This window comes from Thermobia domestica, chromosome 8 (genome assembly GCF_964235325.1).
Source record: "Thermobia domestica chromosome 8, izTheDome1.hap1.1, whole genome shotgun sequence".
In the NCBI taxonomy this organism is placed as follows: Eukaryota; Metazoa; Arthropoda; class Insecta; order Zygentoma; family Lepismatidae; genus Thermobia; species Thermobia domestica.
In genome coordinates this window covers 18,272,842-18,298,688 of record NC_137461.1, presented here as the reverse complement: position 1 = coordinate 18,298,688, position 25,847 = coordinate 18,272,842, and the positions used below count along the sequence as shown (strand labels likewise).

Below are 25,847 nucleotides of genomic sequence, written 5' to 3'. Positions count from 1 at the left end.
ATGATATCACTTCCTTTTATGGCCAGATCTGCCTATTTATGTTATTTAGCGTGGGTCAGACATAAATATCTAGGCTTTTTAAAGTTATAGAAAGCGCGCTCAGACGATAGCCAGTTGGGAGATTTTGAATTTAGCACAAAGAAAGCGTCATAAAATTTGTGGTTTCTTCGGAAGAAGAAAAAGCTAAAAGCTACGTAGTGCCTCCCTTCCCCTCGCCCCCTTTTCTCTCTCCCTCTCTTTCTCTTCCATCCATGTGTCTAACAGTGTGTGTGGGTGAGGTTGTGTCAAAGAAAAAGGATCATTGACAAAGATTTGGCAACAGTTTGGGTTCAGTTTATTGCCTGTCAGTTACTTTTCAGGAAAAAAAAAAAAACAAACAAACAAGACATTATAAAAAGAAACCTCTGACGGGGCCGGCATCCCTTACTGAGCAAGTGACTGTCTTTAGACTGAGGCTACTATAGTTTAGAATATCAAAGGTACACCATTGTGGATGACTGTATATTCGTTTAAAAAGATATTTTGTAAAAATTAAAAAGGTAAATGTTAAAATATTTTAGCATTTAAAATACATAAATTCGAATATATCGCATTCCGTGTTATATCATTTTGAACAGTTAAACAGTGAATTACATTTAAGTAATTCTTTATTAAATCAAAACGAACTTAAGGCAAATATATAATGAAGTGTGAACTGAATAATGAAAAATTAACGTTATAATCCTTAACAAGCTATCCTATAAATTACAGAAACTGAATTTTTCCATTGTTATTAACAACATAAAGATACGTATAGTGAATTACTCACAAATGTTTTGACCATTACTTGCTTCACAAATAAAATCGTTTATAACTGTGATTACTATTGCATAGGCTGAACGCAACGTTAACAGTTTTCGCTCCTATTGGTTTCGTCGCCTGTGTTTTAATCTTTCAGAAAATAACAAGTTTCGATTAATGTTGTGTTTACAATATCTTTGTGTACACGAATATAATTTGTCATTGTTTGTTTACAGAACATTAAAACGCAATAACGACTGTAATGAATGAATTTTATTTTTTATTATTATTATGGATATTTACATGATTTATTGAAAGTAGAAAACGCACATTCCTCAGAAATTCATTCATGCTGTTATATTAACATTAAAATTTTCTATAAATGTTAAGTACTTTGTTTCTATAATGATATCTTCATTTTGAGTCTTGTATTAGTTAGAATATTAGTTACTTATATTCATCCAGACAACTAGATTTTCTTGAAAAGTACAATTAATACTTTAATATTCTTGTACAAAATCATTAATTCTAATTCCTTCTTGTGGAATAACTTGATTAAAATGAAGTATACCTATCATGTGTTGGTAGGTGCTTAAGAGTCTGACAATAAAATAATACAAAATTTACCATTTTTCTTTTGCTAGTTTTTCATAAGTGAAAGAAGATAATGAAATGCAACTTACCACAATCATAGATAATGTTATTCTACAACAGAAAATATAAATTTGAAGAATTTTCAGTGTTGCCATCCATAGAAATTACAGTGTTGCTAGAATAACATTTCCCAAAAAAATTAAGTTAAGGCAGCGACTAGAGGAACGAACTCAACTGATTTGATTACGTATCATGTTGTCTTGGAATCCTGTGAACTACTTTTTTAAATGACGTTATTATTTAATTTTAATAACTGTATGTTAAAACTATTTTCTTTATTACAAACTAAACACAACTATTATTTAAAAAGTAATTCACAGGATTGCAAGACAACATGTTACGTAATCAAATGCAGTTGAGCTCGTTCCTCTAGTCGCTGCCTTAACTAATATTTTGGGGAAAATGTTATTCTAGCAACACTGTAATTTCTACGGATAGCAACACTGAAAATTCTTCAGGTTCATATTTTCTGTTGTAGAATAACATTATCTATGATTGTGGTAAGTTACATTTCATTATCTCCTTTCACTTATGAAAAACAAGCAAAAGAAAAATGGTAAATATTTTATTATTTTTAGTGTCAGGCTCTTAATAAACTATTCTAGAAATTTACATGGCTTAGTTGTTGATTAGAAATAAGATTTTGTAATGGTACATGAGAGTTCAAGAACGCTAATCATTCCAAATTTGTATCAAGATCATTTGTGGGGGCAATGTTTTGTTGTTGAAGAACATACGGATTTAAAAACCCTGCTTGTGTCGATGGACTTTTCAGCTGTTCATGTTGTGATTCACAGGATGGTACAAAGATCTCTTGTGGATTACTCGTTTGTTGTTGCTGCGTAGGATTCAATGATTGTTTCTCTCTTTTAAAATTCGGAAATTAATTATTCTCATGCACATGGCTCATTGCTGTTTGTTCTAATTGATTCTTTATGTTTTATCGTTCGAGGCAATTTAGTAACTTCAGTTGTATAACAATTGTTATTGTCTCTGATTATGTTCCTTGATTTAACAAGCTTTTATGATTTTACTATCTGGAAGTGTCATGTCTTAAAATAAATTTATAGTTTTAATCTGTCATTCCTTTACAGATTTCGAAAGTGATGAACTGTCCACCATACTCTTCAAGTGCTGAAGTTGGTTCTCCTTTTCCGTTGGTTCCTACTTGTTTTCAATAGTTAGAAATGGCACAATATCTTCAACTTGATTGCTGATCTTCATCTTTTCAGGGTGTTCATCAGCTTCAAGATCTAGAAGTGATATAATTTGTTCCACCGACATATTAACTTCGTTTTGTTCAGGTTTATCAATCTTGCTCTCAGAATCTGAAGGTGGCATTGTATCTTCTATCAGATCCATATTCTTAATCTGTTCACGTTGTTCATCTATATTTAGAGCTTGTTTCTCATTTTCTGGATGTGAGGATGTCGTAATATCTTCTAATGGATTCGTATTATTTTGCTGTTCATTTTCTTGATCAATACTCAGTTGAGTCTCTTCGTTTCCAAAATCCACAGGTTCTTCAAAATTCGGAGATGGCATAATATCTTCCACTGGATTGCTAATCTTCATCTTTTCAGGGTGTTCATCAGCTTCAAGATGTAGAAGTGATATAATTTGTTCCACCGACATATTAACCTTGTTTTGTTCATGTTTATCATTCTCGTTCTCAGAATCTGAAGATGACATTATATCTTCTACAGGAGCCATATTCTTAATCTGTTCACGTTGTTCATTTATATTTAGAGCTTGTTTCTCATTTTCTGGATGTGAGGATGGCATAATATATTCTAATGGATTGGTAATTTTTTGCTGTTCATTTTCTTGATCAATACTCAGTTCAGTCTCTTCGTTTCCAAAATCCACAGGTACTATAACGTCTTCACTGGGGTTACTAATACTCATTTGCACTTGACCGTCTGGATTTGATAATTCCTGATCGCTTTGAGGGCTAAACAAGGAAGGAATATCTTCAACTGGGATTTTAACAGGTACACTATCTATTGATGATTTATCGGGATTTCCTTGTTTCTCTTGGTCTTCATCTCTCTTCTTAACTCCTATTGCTTCCTTAATCTTCCGAAGTTCCTCTTGGGCGGCTATCTCTAGAAGTGTTTTCAAGATGGAGGCTTGCTTCTTTTTTCTCTTTTTCTTCCTTGCTAGAACAAAAGGTTAACAATTCACAGTTTACATTACATTAACAAAACTTAGTAAATCGTTATAATTTTCGTAACTCCCCATATTACATAGGTGGATAACTCAAAGCACGTATTTTGATGGCAAATACATATTGAGTAATATTAGGAAGGACAGTGATAATCTGGTTACGAGCCTACGTAATATTATAATTATGAAGCTCAAATAGTTGAATATGGAACACTATGGAGGTTTAGGGAGAGGAGTCAAGGGCCCTTGCTCGGAAAATTTTGAAAACTGCCCCTCCTTAAAATGTTGTTTTCAGGAATTTGTGAATAAAAAATTTTTTTTTTTGTTTGTTTTCTTTATTCACAGTAATGTATTGTTAAATGAGAGTATGACAGCATAATCAGGGAAGTTCAAAGGTTCTAACCCCTCGATCTAAGTTCTCGTCACGCCATTCTGAACGCCGACCATTTGTGATAAAAGAAATGTGAAAAACTTTGGCTGAAAACAGCATGGAGGAATGATCGTTCACTTTGTCGTTTAAGTAATCCTCAGCGCAGCACTTCAGGTAGCTTAGGAGTTTTCATTTCTCATAAAGTCTGCTCAAACTTTATGTCCCTCTTCTCTTCTCTGCTAGATCTTTCAATTCAACCTAAGAAATTAACTCTATACCGTAAACTTTAAAGTTTCTTATAGATTCTCAAAGATACATCAAATATCTTCTTTTCGTCAATTTGGATTTATGTACGCAGTATGTATGGTATGTTAAATAGTAAAAACAAGGGTGAAATGCTAAAATACTTTTGTGAGTATACACTCTGTCATATTGAAGAAATAACAATTTTCTTCATAAGATTATTGCAATTGTCTTTCTCACCAACATACCAGAAGTCCCTATTGATTCAACTTGTACTAAGGTCATCTTCCTGGAAACAGCAAGATGGCAGACGACGAGGCATTTTCATTCAGTTTATGGTTAATTTCTTTTATTTTTCTTTTTTTTAAAGGCTAACTTTAAAAAGAAAATGAACGAAACCATTTCGAAACAGCAGACAGTTTTCTATCAAATTGTTTTTTTCTGATTTTTTCCCCCCCCAAGGTTCATCATTCACCAGAAGTGATTCTCATTTTTTGGAAAATTGCATTACACATAGATTGTCAGCTTTTATCGAAATATTGAAATACTTTTAGGAATAATGACTATCATTCATTTCCAAATGATATTATGAAAGTTGAATTTTAGGTTTTTCTTTTTTTCCTTGACTATCAAGGAAATATTGTCCCCACCCTTGTGGTAGTCAGCGCCACCACATCGTCCCATGCTTTTGAAACGTCTCTGGATGGTTCCCAGTTTTCTCGCCAGATGGCAGCGCAGGATCCGGCCAAGGGGGCTGTATACATCAGAGTGAGAAGAGCCCTTCTTCTTCACGTGGGACCCGAGTAGAGAACATCAACAGTGGCAGCAGCGGAAGGGTCGGAACCCGTACCGAGGGGGCACCGGAGACCAGGCTCTGGGAAGATGAAGTGCATGGAGTGAAACACGAGTACGACAAGAATTATAGACTCAGTTTTTTTTTTTTTTTTTTTTTTTTTTTGTGAAGTGCAATAGACAGCTGGATGTCATGATAAGTATCCTATCTACCTCATTATACCTGCACAGTCTGTATCCGATACTCATAGCCCTAAATATTTTTATAAAATATATAGGAAATCTTTAAACCTTGATTCTTATTTAAAAATAATATTGGATACCACCTCACCACTCCACGCGCCATCTGCGCAACTAAGGAATATGCACCCTCACATTTGCTCTAGCGTAAATGCGACGGTGACACCCTCGAACTGCCTTGGCTCCTAAAGCTTTTGTGTTGTCATTTTTTAAAAAAAATGAAAAAGCACATGCTACTATTCATTTCGTTCTTGTTATTAATATCAGAGCTGTATCCAAAAGACGCCAGTAAGCTATGGTACATAGTCAAACAATTATATATAAAAAGAAAAAGAAAAAAAATGGTCACATAGCTCGAAAATGATATTAAGGTAACATAACACTGATGATCATACGCAAATTGTATCATAACGACATATTTAATATTATCTATTTAAATTAGTATATAAAATTCTCGTATGCTTCCCTAGAAAATACTCGAAGAACAGCACCGGCCCCACTCTCTCAACTCCCCTGAGCACGGTGAAGCATCACTAAAACAATTTAACTTCGTTTATCTTATATATATTAGGGGCGTCATCAAGGGCGCCGATTTCTCTATAAATTTACGGGGGCCCATTCAGATGCAGAAGGTATGTATTTGAGGATTTTAAGACAAATTGCATTCAAATTATGCCAAATATTGTATATTCATAAATACAATACGGGGGCCAACATAAGCTTTGGGGGGGAGGTCCGGGCCCCCTCGGCCTCTCAGGATCGGCGCCCTTGGGCGTCACACGTCGTTGATACATATATAAATTAGGTGGACATACGTCATATGTTCATCATTGTATCTCTGAATATTAGAGCCGTAGCTAAAGAGGAATGTCATAGGAAACTCCTAGCTATTAAAGAAAAGAAAAAAAAAATGAAATGAAATCTTTAAGTTTTACGTCCCACAGTTAATGCCGGTCAGAGTAAAGGAGATGGTGATGATGAGTAATGAATGAAATGGTGGAATGAAGAAAGTGGGAGGAAACGGGAGAACCCCGAGAAAACCCACGTACACGGTATTTGTCCACCACAAAGTTCACTTGGCGGGGGATGGGATAAAACCAGGGACCCCAAGCACCAGAGGTGAACGCTCTACCACTGAGCCACCGCAGCCCCAAGAAGAAGAAAAGAAAGAAAGCAAAAGTAAAGGAAAAAAGGATTCAATTAATTCAATGTTCTCGGGATTGCTGCCAGAGTGAATGTTGATGTGCTGAGCTTTTGTTACCAGCATAGCAACATTGGACAACGTTCGAGAACATTGGATTAATAGTAGACGCCAGCAAAACCTCAAGATCAAGAATGAAAGTGCTTAATTTAAGGTACTACGGTTATGCTCTTTACGCTCAAGAATGATTAATAAAAGTAAATGATTGAGAAATTAAATTCTTAAGCTCTCCCACCGGGAATCGAATCCGGGACCACATGCACCAAAGCCACATGCGTTAGTCACTTTTTAATATTGACTAATTAATCGAACATTTCATAGTAACTTGACTTGTGTAATTTTCCCTGATTGCACATTTGTTTGTTTTTTTTTTTTTTTTTACCATTTTCTACTTAACACGACAGGAACACGATCTCAGAAATATCGAGGACACTTAAAATTCCACAAATGCTCTCTTACCAGGAATCGAACTCAGGACCAGCTACATCAAATGTGCACGCGCTAGCCACTAAAACAGCAGGAAGGGTGCCACTAGACTAGTGGGTGAGATCTATCAAATTATAATTGATATTTATGATAAAATATAGGTAAAAGTAGATAAGTCTAGTTAAAGGAAAAATATATTAAGATTTTATACTTTTGTTACTAAATAATTCAAGTTACAGGCGAAATAATGAAACAATAACTGGATTAAAAGTTTATGGGAAGATTTTTTTTAACACGACAATGAAAGTTCGCTTCCCATTCAAAGTAATTGCTATTTTTAGTGAAATTTTTGAGAACTCTCTCTTTCCTTATATTAAACGAAATTAACGTTTTGCGGTCCTTTGTCGAGTAGGACTCGACATTTAATTTTATCCGTACCAGTTCGATATCGGATCACGCTCGACGTGCTGTTTGTGGTTAATTTCCTCCAATACAAGTTTTAACAGCTTAATGTTTTGTTACTATACCTAATAAACTATTTTCAAGCATGATTTTCATCTCAGATTTTATAGATGGCGTTAATGCAGTAGATGGCGTTATTATACTGATGGAATATATTGTGTGTGAAGGGAGTTGTGTTCATGTATGTACGTGACAGGTTATCAAGACATTTACAGTTTGATATTAAGACAATTATGATATAAATTTCTGAAATAGACAGTCAATTCTATTACTGATAATTAATTTTGAAACCCCTGATGATGACAAGTGCTTGAGGCAAGAAATAAGTATACGACTTACTTTTCATTCATTTAACTTTGTACTCCTTCCCAATAAAGCCAACAAACGTCTACTCTTACATCCACATTCCTAAGATTGCATCAGATTCTTTACCTCTTAGTACAGTCATTTCCACGCATTCGAATTTGGTCTTTAATTGATTAAAATAAGAAAGCAGAGTTCTTTTGTGCGGAATGTGATATACGCCTTCGTACGAAAAAGTTGCAGGAGAATATTTCACGAAATGGCTCACTAAATACTCCTCAAGACGACAAGTCTTTTGTGAAAAGTTCAAGCACATGACAACTGCGATCAGTTAACTTTTATGTAGTGAATTGATAGAGAATGTTTCCATGCTTTTTATTATTAGGTTTACAAGAATTTCTACGCCTTTGTTTTGCCTTGAAGAAAGTGACGAGTGTAGTGGTACCGTAACTGTGTTTGGGCCAGAGCTATCCGTAGCAGTTATCAGTCAACCCCATTATGAAGAGAGAAGTTGAGCTCATGTTGTTGGGATTCCACCTTAATCAGCAGGTCCTGTCTCAAATAGCCTCTCTACTGAAAGGGACGTTAAACTCAAAATCAACTCAACTCAAAAAATTAAAAAAACAAAAAGTGAAAATTCCCACCCTTGTAGCTTAGGGAACTAAATTTCGAGAATTAGTTATCATATAAACCTATGGCTGCTTACATCATTCGGGTTCACAAAATTGTACTTTTTCCTCACGATAAAACTACTAGTACAGGATTATAAGTTATTTTAAGACTACATTTATGCTTGTTTGTTTAGGATCGTCATCATGGTAACATATCAGAAATGACGTGCCACTGTCCCAATTTATTACACCACTGTCTTAACTTATTTGACCTTAGGACATCAGATTTTACTCTAGAGAACACGTCAAGACGTTCGTTCCAGCGAAAGTACTAGTATACTAATAAACAACCCAATTTTATTCGTCAGCTTGATACAATATCAATTGTGATGATTGAAACACTTAAAAGTTCTCGTATGATTTCTGTATAGCTGACATCAACAGATTGGCGACTCTCTTAAATGGTAGTGAACACCCATTAGTCAGAAGACAGAGCACAGTAGTTCGACAGTAGAGTGAAATGAATAGAAAACATACCACAAGTAGTAAAACACAGGATATATCCTCGATGTAAATCCAACAGTTTTGGATAAATGAATTCATGAGACTAAACCATGAAGCAATTTCTTATATGCTCAATGCGTTAGAGGTGTTAAATTGTCTAAAAAAGTTAGACACGTAATAACATTGTTCAACTTTTCATCCCAACGAATATGATGAGTTTAAAACAGAAGGGAGAACATAAATTGATAAATAAAAACAAAGATGCAACAACTTCTGAAACACTCCTTTTGGTTCGTTCTACTCGTGAGGAAATTGGCTCCAATTAGATGACTTTCGTAAAGTGATTTTTAACTCTCCAATTTTAGTAAAGTGATTTTCTTAGTCTATTTCGCATTACTTACCTGTGAAATGTAAAGAAAAAATATTGGAAGGAACTCATATTTGAAGTGTACCTACTTCCTTGTGCTTCCCTGCAGGAGACGAAGGGATCTCCGATGAATCCTCTGGGACACTGACATACGGGAATGTGGTCCTTCACTTTGCAATCAGCTCCTTGGCCACAAACTCCCACACAAGGATCGATGCACTGCGCTCTGATGCAGGCTTTATCTACAGGACAGCCGGTGTTATCTGAAATTTAAAAACAAATTGCACTATTGTAAAAGCCAACGGTGTTATTTATACAGTATTATATTTTAATAAGCATTAAATTCTGCAACATTAATTTGTAGTAGACGATTTGTAGCAGTCAAGTGTACTGCAACTATATATATAAAAAAATAACCTTGGACTGTATCACACGGTTCCAATAGATCACATATATTTTCTCATGAATTTCTTATACATCACCATGTCCCATGGAATCAAAACAAATCGATTCTTATGGCACTATAGAATTCCGTTCCATCAATGAGCCTCATGGAAACAATGTGAATTGACTTTTTCCAACCAGCGTCACCAATTCTTACCAATTCAGGGAAATGTAGCAAAAGCAGAGGAAATAATTGTACAATTAGATATAAATCAATGTCAAATGAAAAAGCATAGGTAAATCAGAACTACAAACTAAACCAACTTTTCTTATAAAAGTATGTCTTTCAAAAGACCCTTAAGTGTCAATCAGTTAAGCGTTGCCTTCCTTACAAAACAAACTAACCTCTTAGCCATTGTCACCAGGAGGCACAATACTTACATGGTGTCTCATTCTGTAGCAGTTTACGTCAGCGCAACACAAAGTTTGCGTTTTACTTTGTGATATTCGATATCACATACTGATTTTGCGATATACCGTAACGTAAATGTCATGTTCCGAAATAATTTGTCCTACCTCAATATTTTCATATACTATCAAAAGTTCTTAACGAATATTTTGCAAAGACTGGTACGGAAGGAGACTCTGGCTCTTTCCCTAAATAATGCTGTGCTTTGAGATTTTCATCTTTCGTAAAAGAAAAACATTGCTTTTTTCTGTGCAAACTGTATGTTAATGTAAGAACTAATGACATCAATTACGTAATAGTGTTTGTATCTTCTTGAAGTATGACATCATCATCTTCTTTTTCTATGTCATTTATCCAATTAGCTGAGGTTGGCCTTTCGTATTGCTGTCCTCCATGTGTTTGTATCTTATGTCATATCCACTGTGATACCACACTGTACCATATTGTTTTTAACACAATCTCCCCCTTATCTCGTTTGGCCGGTCTTGTGCTCGTTTCCTTCAGTTCTATAACATGTACTTTGTGAGCTACGTATTCCGAAGGGCTTGTTACACGTCCAAAAGTCGAAATCTACAGGGTGCCCCGCAAAAAAAGCAGGAAATTTGGATTTTCTACAATAAGAGCGATTGTATGTGAAATAATGTGTGTTATGTGCAGTTGTATAGCTTTGCGCTGTTCCATTGTGTATATTACGTATGTGCACCCAGATGTTCCAAGACATTAACACAGTTATGGGTGATCACGGATGGACATGGCAACAAGACGGTGCGAAGGCCCATACAACAATCGATACTGTGGCATGGATAATAATTAATACTCCTGACTTCATCGAACCTAACGATTGGCCGTCTAAAAGTCCAGATCTCGACGTGATGGATTATTGCATTTGGGGTATACTGCTACAGAAGGTTCAAGAACACAGGGGAGACATCACAAACATTGATGGGCTGAAAGCTATACTGACAGACGCCAGGAACAACGTTACACTTCAAACTATCCAGAATGCCACCGGAAATTGGTTACAACGTCTACGCCGCGGTGTGGAAGCCAAAGGAAATGATTTTCAGCACTTACATTGATTATGAACATTGAAGTGACAGCGTCAGTAAAATATAACTGAAAATATGTGTGTCCACCTCATATTACAGAATCTACAATAAATTTAGTGCTTTTTTTGTCGGACACTCTGTACTTTCTTGCTGGTTTTGTATTTCTAGCCTCACCTTTATTGTCTCCCGAATCACTTCATTTTTAATTCTGTGCTTCTGAGTCACTCAACACATCCACCACAGCATCTTCATCTCCACAACATACCACTTCTGTTTCTCTCTCTCCTCCTCGTCCAACATTACGCTCCATGTAATATGGCAGGTCTCACTATTCTATTGTGATATTTTCCTCTAGATGTATTGGTACTCTATGATCACACAGGCAAGCTCCTGTCGCTTCTCTCCATTTTGTCTAACAACTGCTAATTCTGCTATTCACACCTTGATCTATTTCTGTATTTTCCTGCAGTATTGGTCCCGAGTATTACTGAATTTCCTTGTTATTACTATCTCTTCTTCGTCCAATCATATTCTAGTATTCTCGATTACATTTTTCTGAAAGGACAATGTAAATATTCTGTCTTGGTTATACTAATTCTAAGCCCATTGTTCTCTAATACTTCTCTAATTTCTCTTAGGTCGCGCCTCCATTGTTTCCGAGTGCGATTGCGAATGCGAATGCGAATTTCCCAGTACGTGTAAATAAATTGGAGTACCTCGAGTAGTTCCGACTTGCGAATTGCGAAAACCGACGAAAAGATGCAAAGGCGAACAATTCCAATCTGCTGCGAGAAAGCAGACGACGTTGTGAGGTGTGGAGATAAACAAATAATAATAATAATAATAATAATAATAATAATAATAATAATAATAATAATAATAATAATAATAATAATAATAATAATAATAATAATAATAATAATAATAAGTTTAAATATAAAGATGAAAATAGATATCGATGATTTAATAAATTGTTTTTTTTCTTTTTATAAAGTTCCATTGTGGAACCAAGCTCATCCAAATTACCACAAACGTCACATCGTGAACAAATGATGGACAGTTGTAAGCAAGGAACTTGGAGTGGAAGGTGTGTATATATTTCTTTGTTTTGTCTTTGAAATATGAAGGTAACTACAGGTGAGATTTTATGGAGTATTTAATAGAATGATGCAGATGTCATTCTAAAATAGCTACTCGAAAAACTTTTCTTGTTTTGCTCTAGCTGAGGCAATAAGTTAAATCCTCCCTCCTCATTTCTTGATAAAAAATACTATATGTTATTTATACACATATGTATTCTTCGTGCTCTCAAGACTTTAGGGTACAAATTTTCAAGCAAAAAATTTCACATTGAAGCTTTGAAAGGGACATTGCTACTTGATTCGCATTCGCATGCGCATTCGGAAGCAATGGAGGCCGGCCTTACAGTGCTGCCTTGCTATTATTCATCAGAAAGATGTCGTCCGCGAATAGCATATTCCAACGTGCTGTCTTTGGATGTCCTTTGTAAGCTCATCCATCACAATTCCCCCAAAAAATCTAGATCCCTGATGAATTCCCACTTGAACTGTGAACTCTTCTGTTACGTTATTTTACGTACGCTCTTCACTCATGTTCTACATATCTCGAATCACAGACGTATGTGTTCGTAATACACTTTTCCTTCACCGCCCACCAAATAAAATCCCGTGGCACTCTATCATACGCTTTCTCTAGGTCGATGAAAACCATATGAAGGTCCCTCTAGTACTCTGTGTACTTTTTCATTAGCATCCTAAGTGCAAACATTGCATCCGTTGTCGATCGTCCTGACATGAAGCGAAATTGATTCTCTGTTATTTCGCTCTTTCTATAATGTAGTGCATAAATTTAGTCAGATATCTATGTTCAAGATAGCAATGGAGTCTCAACATGTATGCATATAAATACTTGTAGGTGAACTGTGTTAGTATTAACTGTAGTTAATTGAAAATCTTTGCATGATTGAAATTATAAAATAACGACGTTGGGTAAATTTTGTGATTTAAATTTAATGTTTTCAGTAAGCACAGAAACAGTTGCTGGAAAATAAATATAAGACCAATCAAACTAGTCTTAGCAAACGGCAATAAGGTGAAGTTATTCTTGGATTCCAATGTATCCGTGCTTACGGAATTCTCCGACTGAAGTGCGACTATCAAGAATAATCGATGTATCACATCTTTACATCAGTGAGTTTGAAGGACAGGCTTTCTACAGTCTCCACTTAACAATGAGATGACGTCCTGTAGTTTTGAACTGGCCCTATTTATATTCCATATGTATACAGGATTAAGGGAAAGCTGCAGAGGACAACTTTTGCTTCGTTGTAGAACTACTAGAAAGGGCTCAACGATGGCTCCTCTCACATGGCTCCAAGAATTCTTCGAAATAATTACGTATCTGCATTCTAGTATCACAGTGGGAAGAATGTGTTTCCAGTAGTGGAAACTGTTGACACAGTTATGAAACCGGATACTGATCAAGAATGAACCTTAAGAATGAAGGTGTTAAGCTAGGGAGTTGAATCTTTTGTGGTGTAGTTGTCAATGTCTTTATGCTTAACGATGCAATAATTTGATTACTATTCTTTTAATTTCTTGTTTATTTTCAGGTAAAAAGTGGCAATAGCACAATCTAAAAAATGTTCAATAAAAATGCCACACGACCAAACCCAATTTTATATGTCTCTGGAAGATAGTGTGAAGAAGCAAATTTATAAAGAAAGCTCACAAACTTTAGGTGGTAATGCCCCTTTATATGCAACAGTTAAACGGTAGAGTTAACTGTCAGATTTCCAAATTTAAAACTGGACACTTCAGTGTTAGAAGTGGAAAACTCACTGGAGGATCTGATTCTGTTTCTGGAAATATAATTTATTGAGGATCGCCGAGTGTCAGTCAAAAGTCATGTTCGGCATTATTACGTAGAGAGTCGGCGCCATTGTTTAAATTGACTTAGACATGAGGAAAATTTCAGCAAAGTTGATCCCTAAAAGTTTGACAAGTGAACAAAAGAAGGAACCTGCAAATTCTTCGGTGGTTGTTTTCAAACATTTTTGCAAAGAGCGAGTCACATTTCCCGAACAACTGACAATTGGTGATGTAGACTTTTTTGTACTCTTACAATCCTCCTACCAAAGATCAATCTAAAGAATGACGGCTGGTTTCCCAGTCCAAATAAGTTCCGTGAGCAGATACAAATGGCAAGAATCTTTTGGGATAAGAAGGAAGTTTTGCTAGTGAACTACCTCCAACAAGGTTCAACCATTAGTGCAACATATTAGTTGCTTGTAGGCGTATTTGAAGGAAACATCAATAACAGACGTTGAGGAAGTCTCTGCAAAGGTGTTATCATGTTGCATGACGATACCTCATCACAGTGCGTTTAAAATAACCACAAATTTAACCTCCTTAGGCTTCGCAGAGTTACTCCATGCATCCTATTCGCTCGACCTGGCACCTTTCAACTAGTAGTTCTTTCCTAATCTCAAGAAACATCTAAAGGGATAAAATGTTGGAAGTGTTCAGAAGGCAATTAATGCCACAAGTGAGTTACCACACCAGCAGAGCAGTTTTATTTGCAGAGAATGCAGAAGCTGTATAACGGAACTCGTAAGTGCATTCATTTACAGATGGACTATATAGAATAATGTGGTAGTTTCAGCTTTCTAGCTCAATTCCTTTAAGATAAAGCTTAATTTCTTTTATCGGCATACCTCTCTTTTCTACGTGGAGGAGTCCGACAATAAGTTTCCCCAGGCGACTGTGGACAGAGGCGGGGACGCAAGATCAAAACTAGCATGTGGCATTAAAGATCATACTACCTTTATATTTTTCTACATAAGTACTACTGTATTGAGACGTTTGTCATACCTGTCTATAAGCTTCAAAAACCCTTCCAAGAAAAATTCAGGGCTCTGCATATGAAAGAAGCTTCTGTGACTTCTGCATTGCTTCCAAAGCGTCTTCTTCAAAGCCACAAATAGGTGGAAGTCACTGCGTGCGAGATCAGGACTGTATGACGGATGGGAGAGGCACTCCCACCCAAGAGTTGCAATATGGTTTTGCGTTGCCGTTGCTGAGTGTGATCTCACATTATCACCCAACAATAGAACCCAGGTGTAGGAAGGCCAGGCTACATTTCCGAATAGCCTGGACAACCGCTCACACTTCCTCCCTAGACCACGCCGTCAAAACGAGTCTTCTCTCCATTGCTATTAGGCTGAAACTGAAAGACTCGTCTCCACTTTGCGCAGGCGCTGCGACGGCGCCATTTGCAGGATCGCGGGCGAATGATACCCATTTGTGTCTGGGTGTGTTGCGCGTTCAACCACTGTCTTGTTTCCCCCCACTGCTGTTCGTTTTCCTAGGAAAAACGAGAGGAAAAACTTATTTTCAGACTCCACCTCGTGTTTCTATTCCTAATTCCTGTGATATTATATATTTCTTTCTTTTACCAACTTCCGCTAGGTTTCACTTGACTGTTCTATGTTGGATAAAGTACTGTAAATTTATATATTTTTACCTTTACATTCTCCAGCAACACATTGCACGAACGGATCTCCATCAGTCCCTGGCGGACAAGTACATAGAGCCGTTCCTTGGTGGTCGCGACAGTTAGCGTTCATTCCACATGGGTTGGGATCACACACTCCACCAGTACCAGTGCCAATACCAGTACTAGTACCAGCACCAGTACCAGTACCAATACCAGTACCAGCACCAGTACCAGTACCAATACCAGTACCAGCACCAGTACCAGTACCAGTACCAGCACCAGTACCAGTACCTAATCCTCCTTCTCTTCCTCCGAGTATAGGTTTTGCTGTCGCCTCAGGTGGTTTGTTACTTTGAGTTCCTATCTCTTCTTCTTCTTCCTCTTCTTCATCCTCCTCCTCCTCCTCCTCCTCTTCTTCATCTGTTTCTTCTTCAGCGGCAACTTGCTGGGGAAGACCTGGTTTTCAAAGCATAACAGTAAGTGTCAAATATCAAAAATATATTCTTAAGTCTTGTTACAGTTCTGTATAAATGGCGCTGGAGAAGTTAAAACATTTAATGAAACGCTTACTACAAATACTGTATATGGATATGGGTAATACAAAAAGTTTAACCTCAGTGCAACCATGTACGTATCATAGGGTGATTCAATCGCTAAGACTACCCATCAAAGCCTCCAACACTGAATTATGTACGGAAGGACACACCGCGCTGAAAAAAAAATGTTCTTTACTCTTGTTTGTTCTGATTTCTCCACTTTTGGGTAGCAACTTTTAAGACAAGTATGTAGGATACACAAGATCCAGGCTATCCTGTTCCCGATGCTCAGGACGTGGAATTGATTTAACACCTTCTGACGGTGGATCAGCACTGGACGGCGAGGGAGTTAGCCGCAGATGTAGGACGAAAGCACATGACAATGTTTCATTTGTTACACCTTATCCTGGGGTGCCGCGAAATTGGATCGCGTTGGGTGTTTCATTACCTTACTGATGTTGAAAAGTAGACAGGGTCCACTATTCTTCAAGTGAGTTTATGGCGAGTTACAACTTAGAGAGACAAGCGCTTATGGATCGGCTCATTATCATGGACGAACCGAAAACGCGAACATGCAAATCGAAATTGAAGTATAAATATATCCGTCATTCGGTCAATGAACGGTACCAGCAAACTGTAGAGGTGATTCCTCGTATCAAAGTTCATATGGACTTGTGCATAGTTTCAGAATTAGGTCTGTCCAAAATCGTGGAAAAGCTAAATTTCAATTCGAGAAACCGTGGAGTGGTGGTCCGTATCAGCTTAAAGAAGATCATGTATACGCAATTCAAATATTCATATTTCATCAATGTGCAATGAGTGTGCAAGGTATTTCCTACCTTGCAGAGAATTATACCTTGTAGGGAATTCCTACAGAGATAATCTCAGATATACTCTCTACAGAATTCTCAGACATGTTCTGACTTGAAGGAGATCCAAAGTTGGCAACAGGTAAAACTTTACAACAGTGGACGCGGAATTCCTCAACAGGAAGACAGAAGTGTTAGGACTCACCAGCTCCAAGGTTCCTCGGGTTCAACATAACTCATGCTTCGATGTATTTTCTCATGGTATATTTAACTTTTTTTTTCAGATATAAGCATGAGACAAAACATCGCACTACGCGTTGTTCCGAATATGATAGAGCGTAGTGCTGTCGGTGCCTTACATTTCTGGTTTCCCACCTAAGCATTCGTGTCCAGTGTTGAGGAGGCTTCCCTTTCGCCTACTTTGGACCCACCTTCAAGTCTGAGTATATCTGGGGATTCTGTTGAGAACATGTCTGGGAATTATATCTTGTAGGGAATTCCTTGCACCATGCGCAACGACTACGTAGGTGCTCCGGGGCTCCGGCACCCACACAAATAATCTTGTGGGTGCACCGCACCCACAAGGGTTTTAGTTTGGCCGGGTTTGAACCCGTTTCTCTTACTTTTAAGTCAGCCGTGTTACCTACTGATTTAATGGAAGCCCCAACTTATCCTTATAGTACAGGTATATTTTACTTTATCACAGCACAGTCCTTTATGACCGTGTTTATAAAAGATTCTTACTAAAAATAAATCAATCAAATATCTAGATTTTCCTGAAAACATAAGCTAACACGCATGTCTCTTATGGTCCCCCGCATTGTAGTTATGAATATGCAATATTTGTCTAATTTGAATGCAAATTTTCTTAAAATTCTCATATATGTCTTCTGCATCTGAATGCCCCTCCAATTTAAAGAGAGATCGGCGCCCTTGCTAACACGCCCCGTTATTGATATGCACCCACATAAACTTTGAAAATTCGGCGCCTTTGCCTTGCACACCAATTGCACATTTTTATTGCATACGTATATTTGTTTTAAGCTGATATGAACCGCCACTCCACAGCTTCTCGAATTAGAAATAGCGCGTCTGAGCTTGAGCTATTCCACAATTTTGAACAGCCTTAACTCTGAAACTCTGGACCCACAGGTTCATATGAACTTTTTCTCTTATTTTGATGTGATGTGAAAGTTATATTTGTTTCAAATAGCACTACGTCAGGTTATTACATATTTTAAACCTAAATGCAAAACGAAGTTACAATTCCACACTTATTACATAGTGATGCAGATTAAGAACGCTACAGTATAACAAACATCGAAAAACAACCAAATTTTGTAACGAGGTAAAAAAAATTGACGTACATCCAAAGAACCTTAATGTCAAATACTACGATCATGATATGACGTATTTCGAACAAGGAGAAACAAATTTACAAGGAATTAATATTTTAATTTATTACCAATGACTTTATTTCGAAAAAGTGTTTAGATAAATATCACATAGAATTGTATATGTGGCTTCCAATAAACATAAAGATGTCGTTTACAGAGATTTGATATCTCAAATCATTCCGAAGATATGAAAAAAAATTGTTAAATTTGAAATATTGCTTAAAATGTATTTGTGGAAATTTTTGAAAACACTTTTCAATATACTTCGCTTCTATGACACTACAACACTCCTTTTTGGTTACAAGTTCTCAGAATTACATAATTTTAAGAAGTGTCGCAAATTTTACCAGTATTTACCATACCTCCAAAATGGTTTGAGATATCAAACCGCTGTAAACATTATGGTCCTTACCTCTATTGGAAACCTTCTCTGTGATTGTATGAAATACTTAGCTGTTTTTCGAAATAAATACTTTTGAAAAATGTCTAATCTTTCAATTCCTTGTTGCTTTCTTCGTGTTCATTCGAAATCCCAGGGGCGTCATTTAGGGGGGCAGGGAGGGGCATTTCCCCCCTGAGTTTGAGATTTATATAGATTTTATCAATAGAATAGTAGTATGTCAGTGAAAAACGCAAAATTTTACTTATATCAAGGGGTCTTGCACCCTCCCCCCAAGCCAAATCTGAAATGACGCTACTGATCTTGCCCACATAATTAGACACTAAAGTAGTTTAGATGTCCATTGCCCCGTCCGTCTCACTTGCGTTATTACTTTGTAGGGGTCACCAAAATTGGAGAGTTTGTAATACTACAGCGCCCTTAATTTGCAACACTGAAGAAGAAATGTAATAGTTTTCGTTTAGCATGTAAATTGGACATGTGTAATAACGTGTCGTAATGCCATTTGAAAAAAAAAAATATTGAGTTGACAATGATGGGATAGCATAGTTAAGATTTGTTCTTTCTGGAGAAAGGGGATGGCAAACAGGGGCGCCCGAAGATTTTCTAGAGGGGGGCCCATCATCACGGTTGCTATATTACATCTGGTGTTTCTGGTATTTAATACACATGGGTTCCTATATTACGTATACATTTTCGTGAGCCAGAAAGGAACAGAGCCCCACCATGTCCCCACATTCGGGCGCCCATGGCCAGGCACGTAGCCAAGGGGGGGGTCCGGACCCCCCCCTTCGAGACCAGAAATGAAAAAATTAAGGAAGGATGAAACAAAATGAAATGAGAAAAAGAAGGATCAGCTTTAAAAATAAAAAGAAAAACTGTAGAAAGCTTTTAGTTACTCTTTCTTATGAGGAGATTTGTATTACTTGCAATACATGGTGGCGAGGTGAGTGAGATATCCTGGAAGAGTCAGGGAATTTGAAATTTCTATTAAAGTTACAGAATTCTCAGTTTCTGCTACTAGTCAGGGAGATTTCATGCTTCCGAAAGCATAGTGCCGTTGAGTAACAGCGTGGACATTTTTTATCATAATTTTTCGTCATTGTATCCTTGCAGAATCAAACACGTTATTTCAAAAACAATTTTCTACTGCTCCTTTAACCTGTCATTTGGAACCGACAGTAGTTGACGGAATAATAAAAACAAAATTTTATATGGAAAAATAGCTACATTAGCACTTGATTCAACAGAAAAAAAAAACACAGATATTGTAAAATATTTTACAAGAGATTATTCAGTATGTACTTTTTATAATAGTGAATATGTACTTTTCATAATAGTTGAGATCATAATGAAAGGAAAATTGTTATATTTGAATGAAGAAAGAAAGGAACCTTAAATATTGAAAAATCTTTTTCAATACTTTTTTATTCTTTTATGACTCGAGATTTCTTCATAGTTTGTTATTAAAATACTTACCAACATATCCTCATTTTACTGTCCTAACAAACCAATATATGTTGGTAATAAAGCAGTTTACATTGATCAACCTCCTGAGCCTTCAGAATTTCATATCACACTCAACCTCCCCCACCCCCCCGGTTACGAAATCCTGCCTAAACGAACCAATATATGTTCCACTAAAATAGTTTAGAATGAGCGAGCCCCTGGTGTGATGATTACAGTATTTCATGTCACGGACCCTCCCCCTTCATGAAATCCTGGCTACATGCCTGCCATGGCGGCAAATGATGCTATTGCACGGGGTGGCAAATTGCCTAGAGCTCGCTCTGAACACATTTAATTATACCAAAAACATTTAGAAGAACAGTAATATAATTTCTTTTGCATTGACTATTATCCTCTTTGAAGTGATCAGAAAAAAAAATCCTTATAAATTATACTGTCAAGAAGCTGCGTAAGATTAGAGAACTAATTTTTGCAACATATAAATATTAAGCTATGCAGATAAAGAAATCTCTCCAAATAAAAATATTACTTCCCAATAACTACGTATAATAACAATGAATCGTATATAAGTTGACGTCAATAGATTTTTGACGAATTATTATCATTTTCAACGGTACAATATTTATGAATACTTGAGTGCATTTCACTCTACCAGCATCACATTAGAATCTTTTTTTTCGATACACAATCGAATGGGCGCCATGTTGTTTGTTCACATTTCGTTGCTATTGCGCAAGCATGTAGTGGAAGACTTGTGTATGGCGAGAGATTGATTGAAGGGTGTGGCTGGGCGCATGAACAGCAAGATCTTTTGCATCTGTAACACACAGGGGTGGATAACTTAACGTAACTGTAACGTAACGAAAATAGTTCTCTGTAACAAAATTATTGGTTATTTAATGTAGGTAGGTACAAGGTATACCACCAATTTTTGTTACGACACCGTAACGTTATTCGAGCATGTAACGTTATTGTACCGTAACTAATTGAAGGAACAAATCTGTTTCGGGTATTCCTTTCACGCTTGGTGGGAGAAAATCAACAACTGGTACCAGCTGAATGAGATTCTTTCCTCTGCGGGTATCTAATGGAACGAAAATGTGTGGAACAGAAGCTATTTCGTTACAAATACTATTTGCCACATGAGTAACACAGTTGACCAGACAGGTTTGGTAAAGGTATTGTGTTCATCAGTTACAGATCTTATCAGATCTTTGGATATTCCTCGGACATGGTATCTATTGTATTGTTCTTCAGAGGGTCACATTGAATTTCGTTCTTCAGGTGGTGAAGCAGAATGAATATTTCACTTTCATATGTTGTTATTGCAAATATGAAGTAGAGACAGGGAGAAAGAAAGAGATCGATTTCTGTGAATATCATAGGAGGAAGTCAGTCACATACAAGGAAAAAGGCAGGTGGAAGGGGATAGCAGGGTCAGGGGGAAGCACAGAGTGAGACAAAAGTAGCAAAGGGGAGGGAAAATAGACAATCTCTTTCATTCTTCATCTTGCTTTGTTTTCATAGCGCTCTTAGCTGTCCACAACAAGAGTAGGATTAATTTATGTTAGAACTGTTCCATGAGTGGTGGGCGCAAGCCTGTGAAAATCATATTATTATTATTATTAAAACAAAGCCCACAAAATAGCTAGGAAATTGTGTGATGCATGGCCACGTCACTGGCTATCAATCTGCATTATTTTTGGAATATTTCACCGTTGTTTGCTGATTCTTAATCCAGGCACATCCCCAATTTGTTCACTATATTGAATCAAACTATATTATTATTATTATTATTATTATTATTATTATTATTATTATTATTATTATTATTATTATTATTATTATTATTATTATTATTATTATTATTATTATTATTATGTCTAGCGAGCATAGCCTAGTGGCTAGCGTTCTTCTTTCGCAAAAGGGAGATCCTGGGTTCAAAGCATGTGGCCTGCTACCCTGACCGGTTTTACCAGCTTTTTTTGTTGTTCCACAAAGTGAATGTCGGGAGGTTATCTTTAAGGGGATGTTATATCTTTTGCCACTGGTTTCTCAGTCCCCATAAGATAACATGTAAACTTTATTTCATGAATATCTAACGAAATATGGTACGTAACAACTTAAAATTTTTCATACGTATACAGAAAAGAAATAGAAATGAAATGATTGTTTCAATTTCACGCTTAATGACGTAGATCAAGAGTAATGAACTTTTTAAAGTAACATTGTAATGGACTATATATTGAAGGTTGTGTTTTCCAATGTGATCTTCGCGAACAGATGTCCTGTTGACAGGCAGGTATTTCCCTCCCCCTCTGAAGTCCTTTTCCAAAGGGTGTGGTAGAACGCCGCGGGGTGCCACCCTCATCCCATTTCTTTCCTCCGTTTCTGCAGAGCGGATAGATTTTCTGTAAATGTTACAAAGAAAGAATATTTGCTTCCAAGACAATTTGAAATATTTGCTTCTTGCGATTTCATGCTGTATGATGTATACTGCGAAAGCAAAGATCAGGTAGAGAACGCCAATTTCTTCATTACTGGTAACTCTAGTTAGAAAATTATTGCTAACCACTAATTTCATATTAGTACGTTCCAACTCTTTGTAATAACACTGCCTCAACAGTAGAAAATAGGGGAGAGTATATACTTTGAAGAGGAGGATCAACAATTTGATACAGATCATGGTTGAAATTTAGCTTTCCTTTGCAGCACTAAGTTTGTATGAGACGTTTGCATGGATACAAACTACAGAATTCCCTGTAGTAACTGGGATTTGAAATTCGTGACAGGTAGTTACTTTTACTTTCTGGCAACATTAGCTATTCAACACATATTTTTCTGGATGTAATAAAAAAAATCAACTTTACTTCAAGCTAAATTCAACAGATTGAAACGATGGATTGAACCCGATGAACCAACTTTCCCGTGAATAAACATACATAGGTAACATTCTAAAAAAATACAATAACCCTTCCCGTTCGTCTGTCTAGTGGCTAGCTCGCGCAACTTTGGGTCACAGATCTCGGGTTCGATACCCGGCGGAAGAGCCTTGAAATATCAACAGATCACTAAGGACTCGGATTCCACTGAAGGCTCACGTCTCTCATAACATCAGTACAGAAAGGGACAATAAACTCTAAACCCACCAAACCAACCAAGCTAATGAAGAACGGACATAGTAATGTCACTATAATTTAGACTACGTGAACGATTTTTTAAAGTTTTCATTATGGTAATAAATATAAGTGGAACTAGGGCCTCGAACATTTCTAGATCTTGTTACTCGAAAATAAGCAAATATAATATATACACATGGTGTCAGGAAATAACTTCGGGATGTGAATCCTCGGACGAAAACATGAAAAAGCCTATAGACCAACCTTGGTGCACAGTTGCGTTATTTCAGATATATTGTCCACAGAAAATTGGTCGTAACGGTACAAGAAAGCAACAACTCGAGCAATATTTTGGAGTTTTCCGAAAACGCCTTAAAGTTTTGTTGTATTTGACAGCAACATAATATGATTTAACCTAAGAAATTTAAGCGAGAATGTTTTTAGTACGGTGACCCGTAACTTTCACTTTATGTTCTCGTGTAAGGATTAAATTCCTTAAGTAATTTGATGTCGTTTTCGAACACCCTGTGAACATACATAGCGAGACCTCGGGTCACGAACTTTATATCTATTCCACTGTAGGGATGGATGAGTTTTCTTTGAAACTCGACTCGACTCGAAGCAGACATTTTTGAGCTCGGCTCGAAAAATTTCCTCCAACTCGACTCGAATTCAGGTCGAGTTTCGACTCGAGTCGAGTCGTGTGTAATTTCAATTACTATTTTTAAGTATCCAACATAGATAATAGGTCAATGATACTACTACTACTTATATTATTATTATTATTATTATTATTATTATTATTATTATTATTATTATTATTATTATTATTATTATTATTATTATTATTATTATAACATCATGTATAACCAAGAAAGTAGGCGGGGTGTACCTGTATACTAAAAACTAGTTGACTTCCGATCTCGGTCACCGAGAAGTCTTCAGGAGGCAAGGACATTGTTCACGAGGATCTGGGTTTGAGTTCCGGAGAAGAAAGTATTCAGGCTCGAGCCAAAAATTGTTAAAAGTTATAGGGCGCCGGTCAAACATGTTCAAAACTGCTCGGCTCGGGTCTAGGGTTGTCAGTGGCTCGAGCGGCTTGGTTCATAGCTCATTCACTATCGAGCCGAACCGAGAAGTGAGCCAAGCCAACAGCTCACCCAACCGAGCCAACTCGAGCAATCGGCTCAGTTGAGCCGAGTCGAACCGAGGCGATGAACTCGTTTCAACGGAGCTGGCTCGAGCCGATGGCTCATCTCAGCTGAGTTGGTGAATCATCTGAGCCGAGTCGGTAGCTCATCCCAACCGAGCAAGCTCGGGCCAAAAGCTCAATTGTGCCAGCCGACGGCTCGTCTCAACCGAGATGGCTCAAGCCATTGGCTCAATTGGGCCGAGCCGATGGCTCATCTGATCCAAGCCGGCTCGAGTTGTTCGCTCAGTTGAACCGAGTGCCGAGCCGATTGACATCACCACTCGGGTTGGGCTTCTGCTTGAGTTCAAAAATTCGAACGTGCAGATCTCAGCTTTGATAGTAGGAGCTACAGTGTATACTTATATTGATGCTCATGACACTTGAGGCTGTCTCGTTATAAAAAATAAAACATTATTGTCGTCTCGTTATCGAGACGAGACGAGATGCGAGTAGTGTTCCTTGTCGTGAGCAACACTAAAAGTATTTCACACTGCTGCTTACATTTCTCATGGCTTTCGCTTTCCAGTCTAATCAGACCATTATTTCAAAACGAGTTAAAACGAGCTGAACGAGTGAGCCATTTAACAAACTCGACTCACTCGAAACTCGACGTCAAAAACAGTGACTCGGCTCGGAACTCCACTCGAGAAAATTACCTTTGACTCGACTCTAAACTTTACTCGAGTTTCGAGTCGAGTCGAGTGTTAGCTCGACTAGTGCTAAAATTATCCAAAGATCCAAAATTATTTTCCTATTGAAGTTCATAGAATTTGTATGTGTATGTTAAACAAACAATTGATTTAAACCAATAAAATAATATAAATGGTTCAGAACCAGAGTGAACTCAATTGATTCATATCTTTATTCACTTCTTATATTTATATGCAAATTAAATTAGGTCGCTAAATTTTTGACTCTGTGAACTAACTTGGAGGAATAAAGTATATCTTCTGTACTTTGTACTGATTTAATTGTGCAGTTTTTTTTTCTCTTCTCGTAAAGCGATTCTTAAAATATTCACAAGTACAGTACATGCAATATCAGTACAATATATCTTTATCAGGTGTTCTCCGTGGATGAGTCTGTAGAATTGTCACTTTTGTAATCAGGCAGGGGTCCCAGGTTTGAGCCCAGCTAGAGGACAATTTCTCTCCGATTCAAACCGAGTAATGGTTTGTAACCCACTTTAAACTGTAGGTCCCGTCCTTCATAACCCCCCTGTTACATAAGAACAGGCTAGAAAATACTTGTTTCTATCCATATGTAATCTAAATAAATTAAAAGTTTTGTAGCCATGGCCCCTTCTTTAAAAAAAAAAATGAATAACTGCAACTTGAGGGTGCTAATTCGACTGATCTCGGTCTCAATCTTAAGAAGTGACC

At 37.0% G+C, this 25,847-nt stretch overlaps 1 protein-coding gene across 1 annotated transcript in view; it reads right to left on the bottom strand.

Moving 5' to 3' along the window:
• Positions 1–25,847, bottom strand: part of LOC145691576 (uncharacterized) — a 78,360-nt gene that overhangs the window by 36,238 nt on the left and 16,275 nt on the right. Inside the window, exons 2-3 of the mRNA XM_081766985.1 lie at positions 15,570–15,998; positions 9,212–9,385 (exon numbers count right to left, since the gene is read on the bottom strand). Of these exons, the coding sequence (XP_081623111.1) occupies positions 9,212–9,385; positions 15,570–15,998 (603 nt within the window). The remainder of the gene's footprint in view (positions 1–9,211; positions 9,386–15,569; positions 15,999–25,847) is intronic.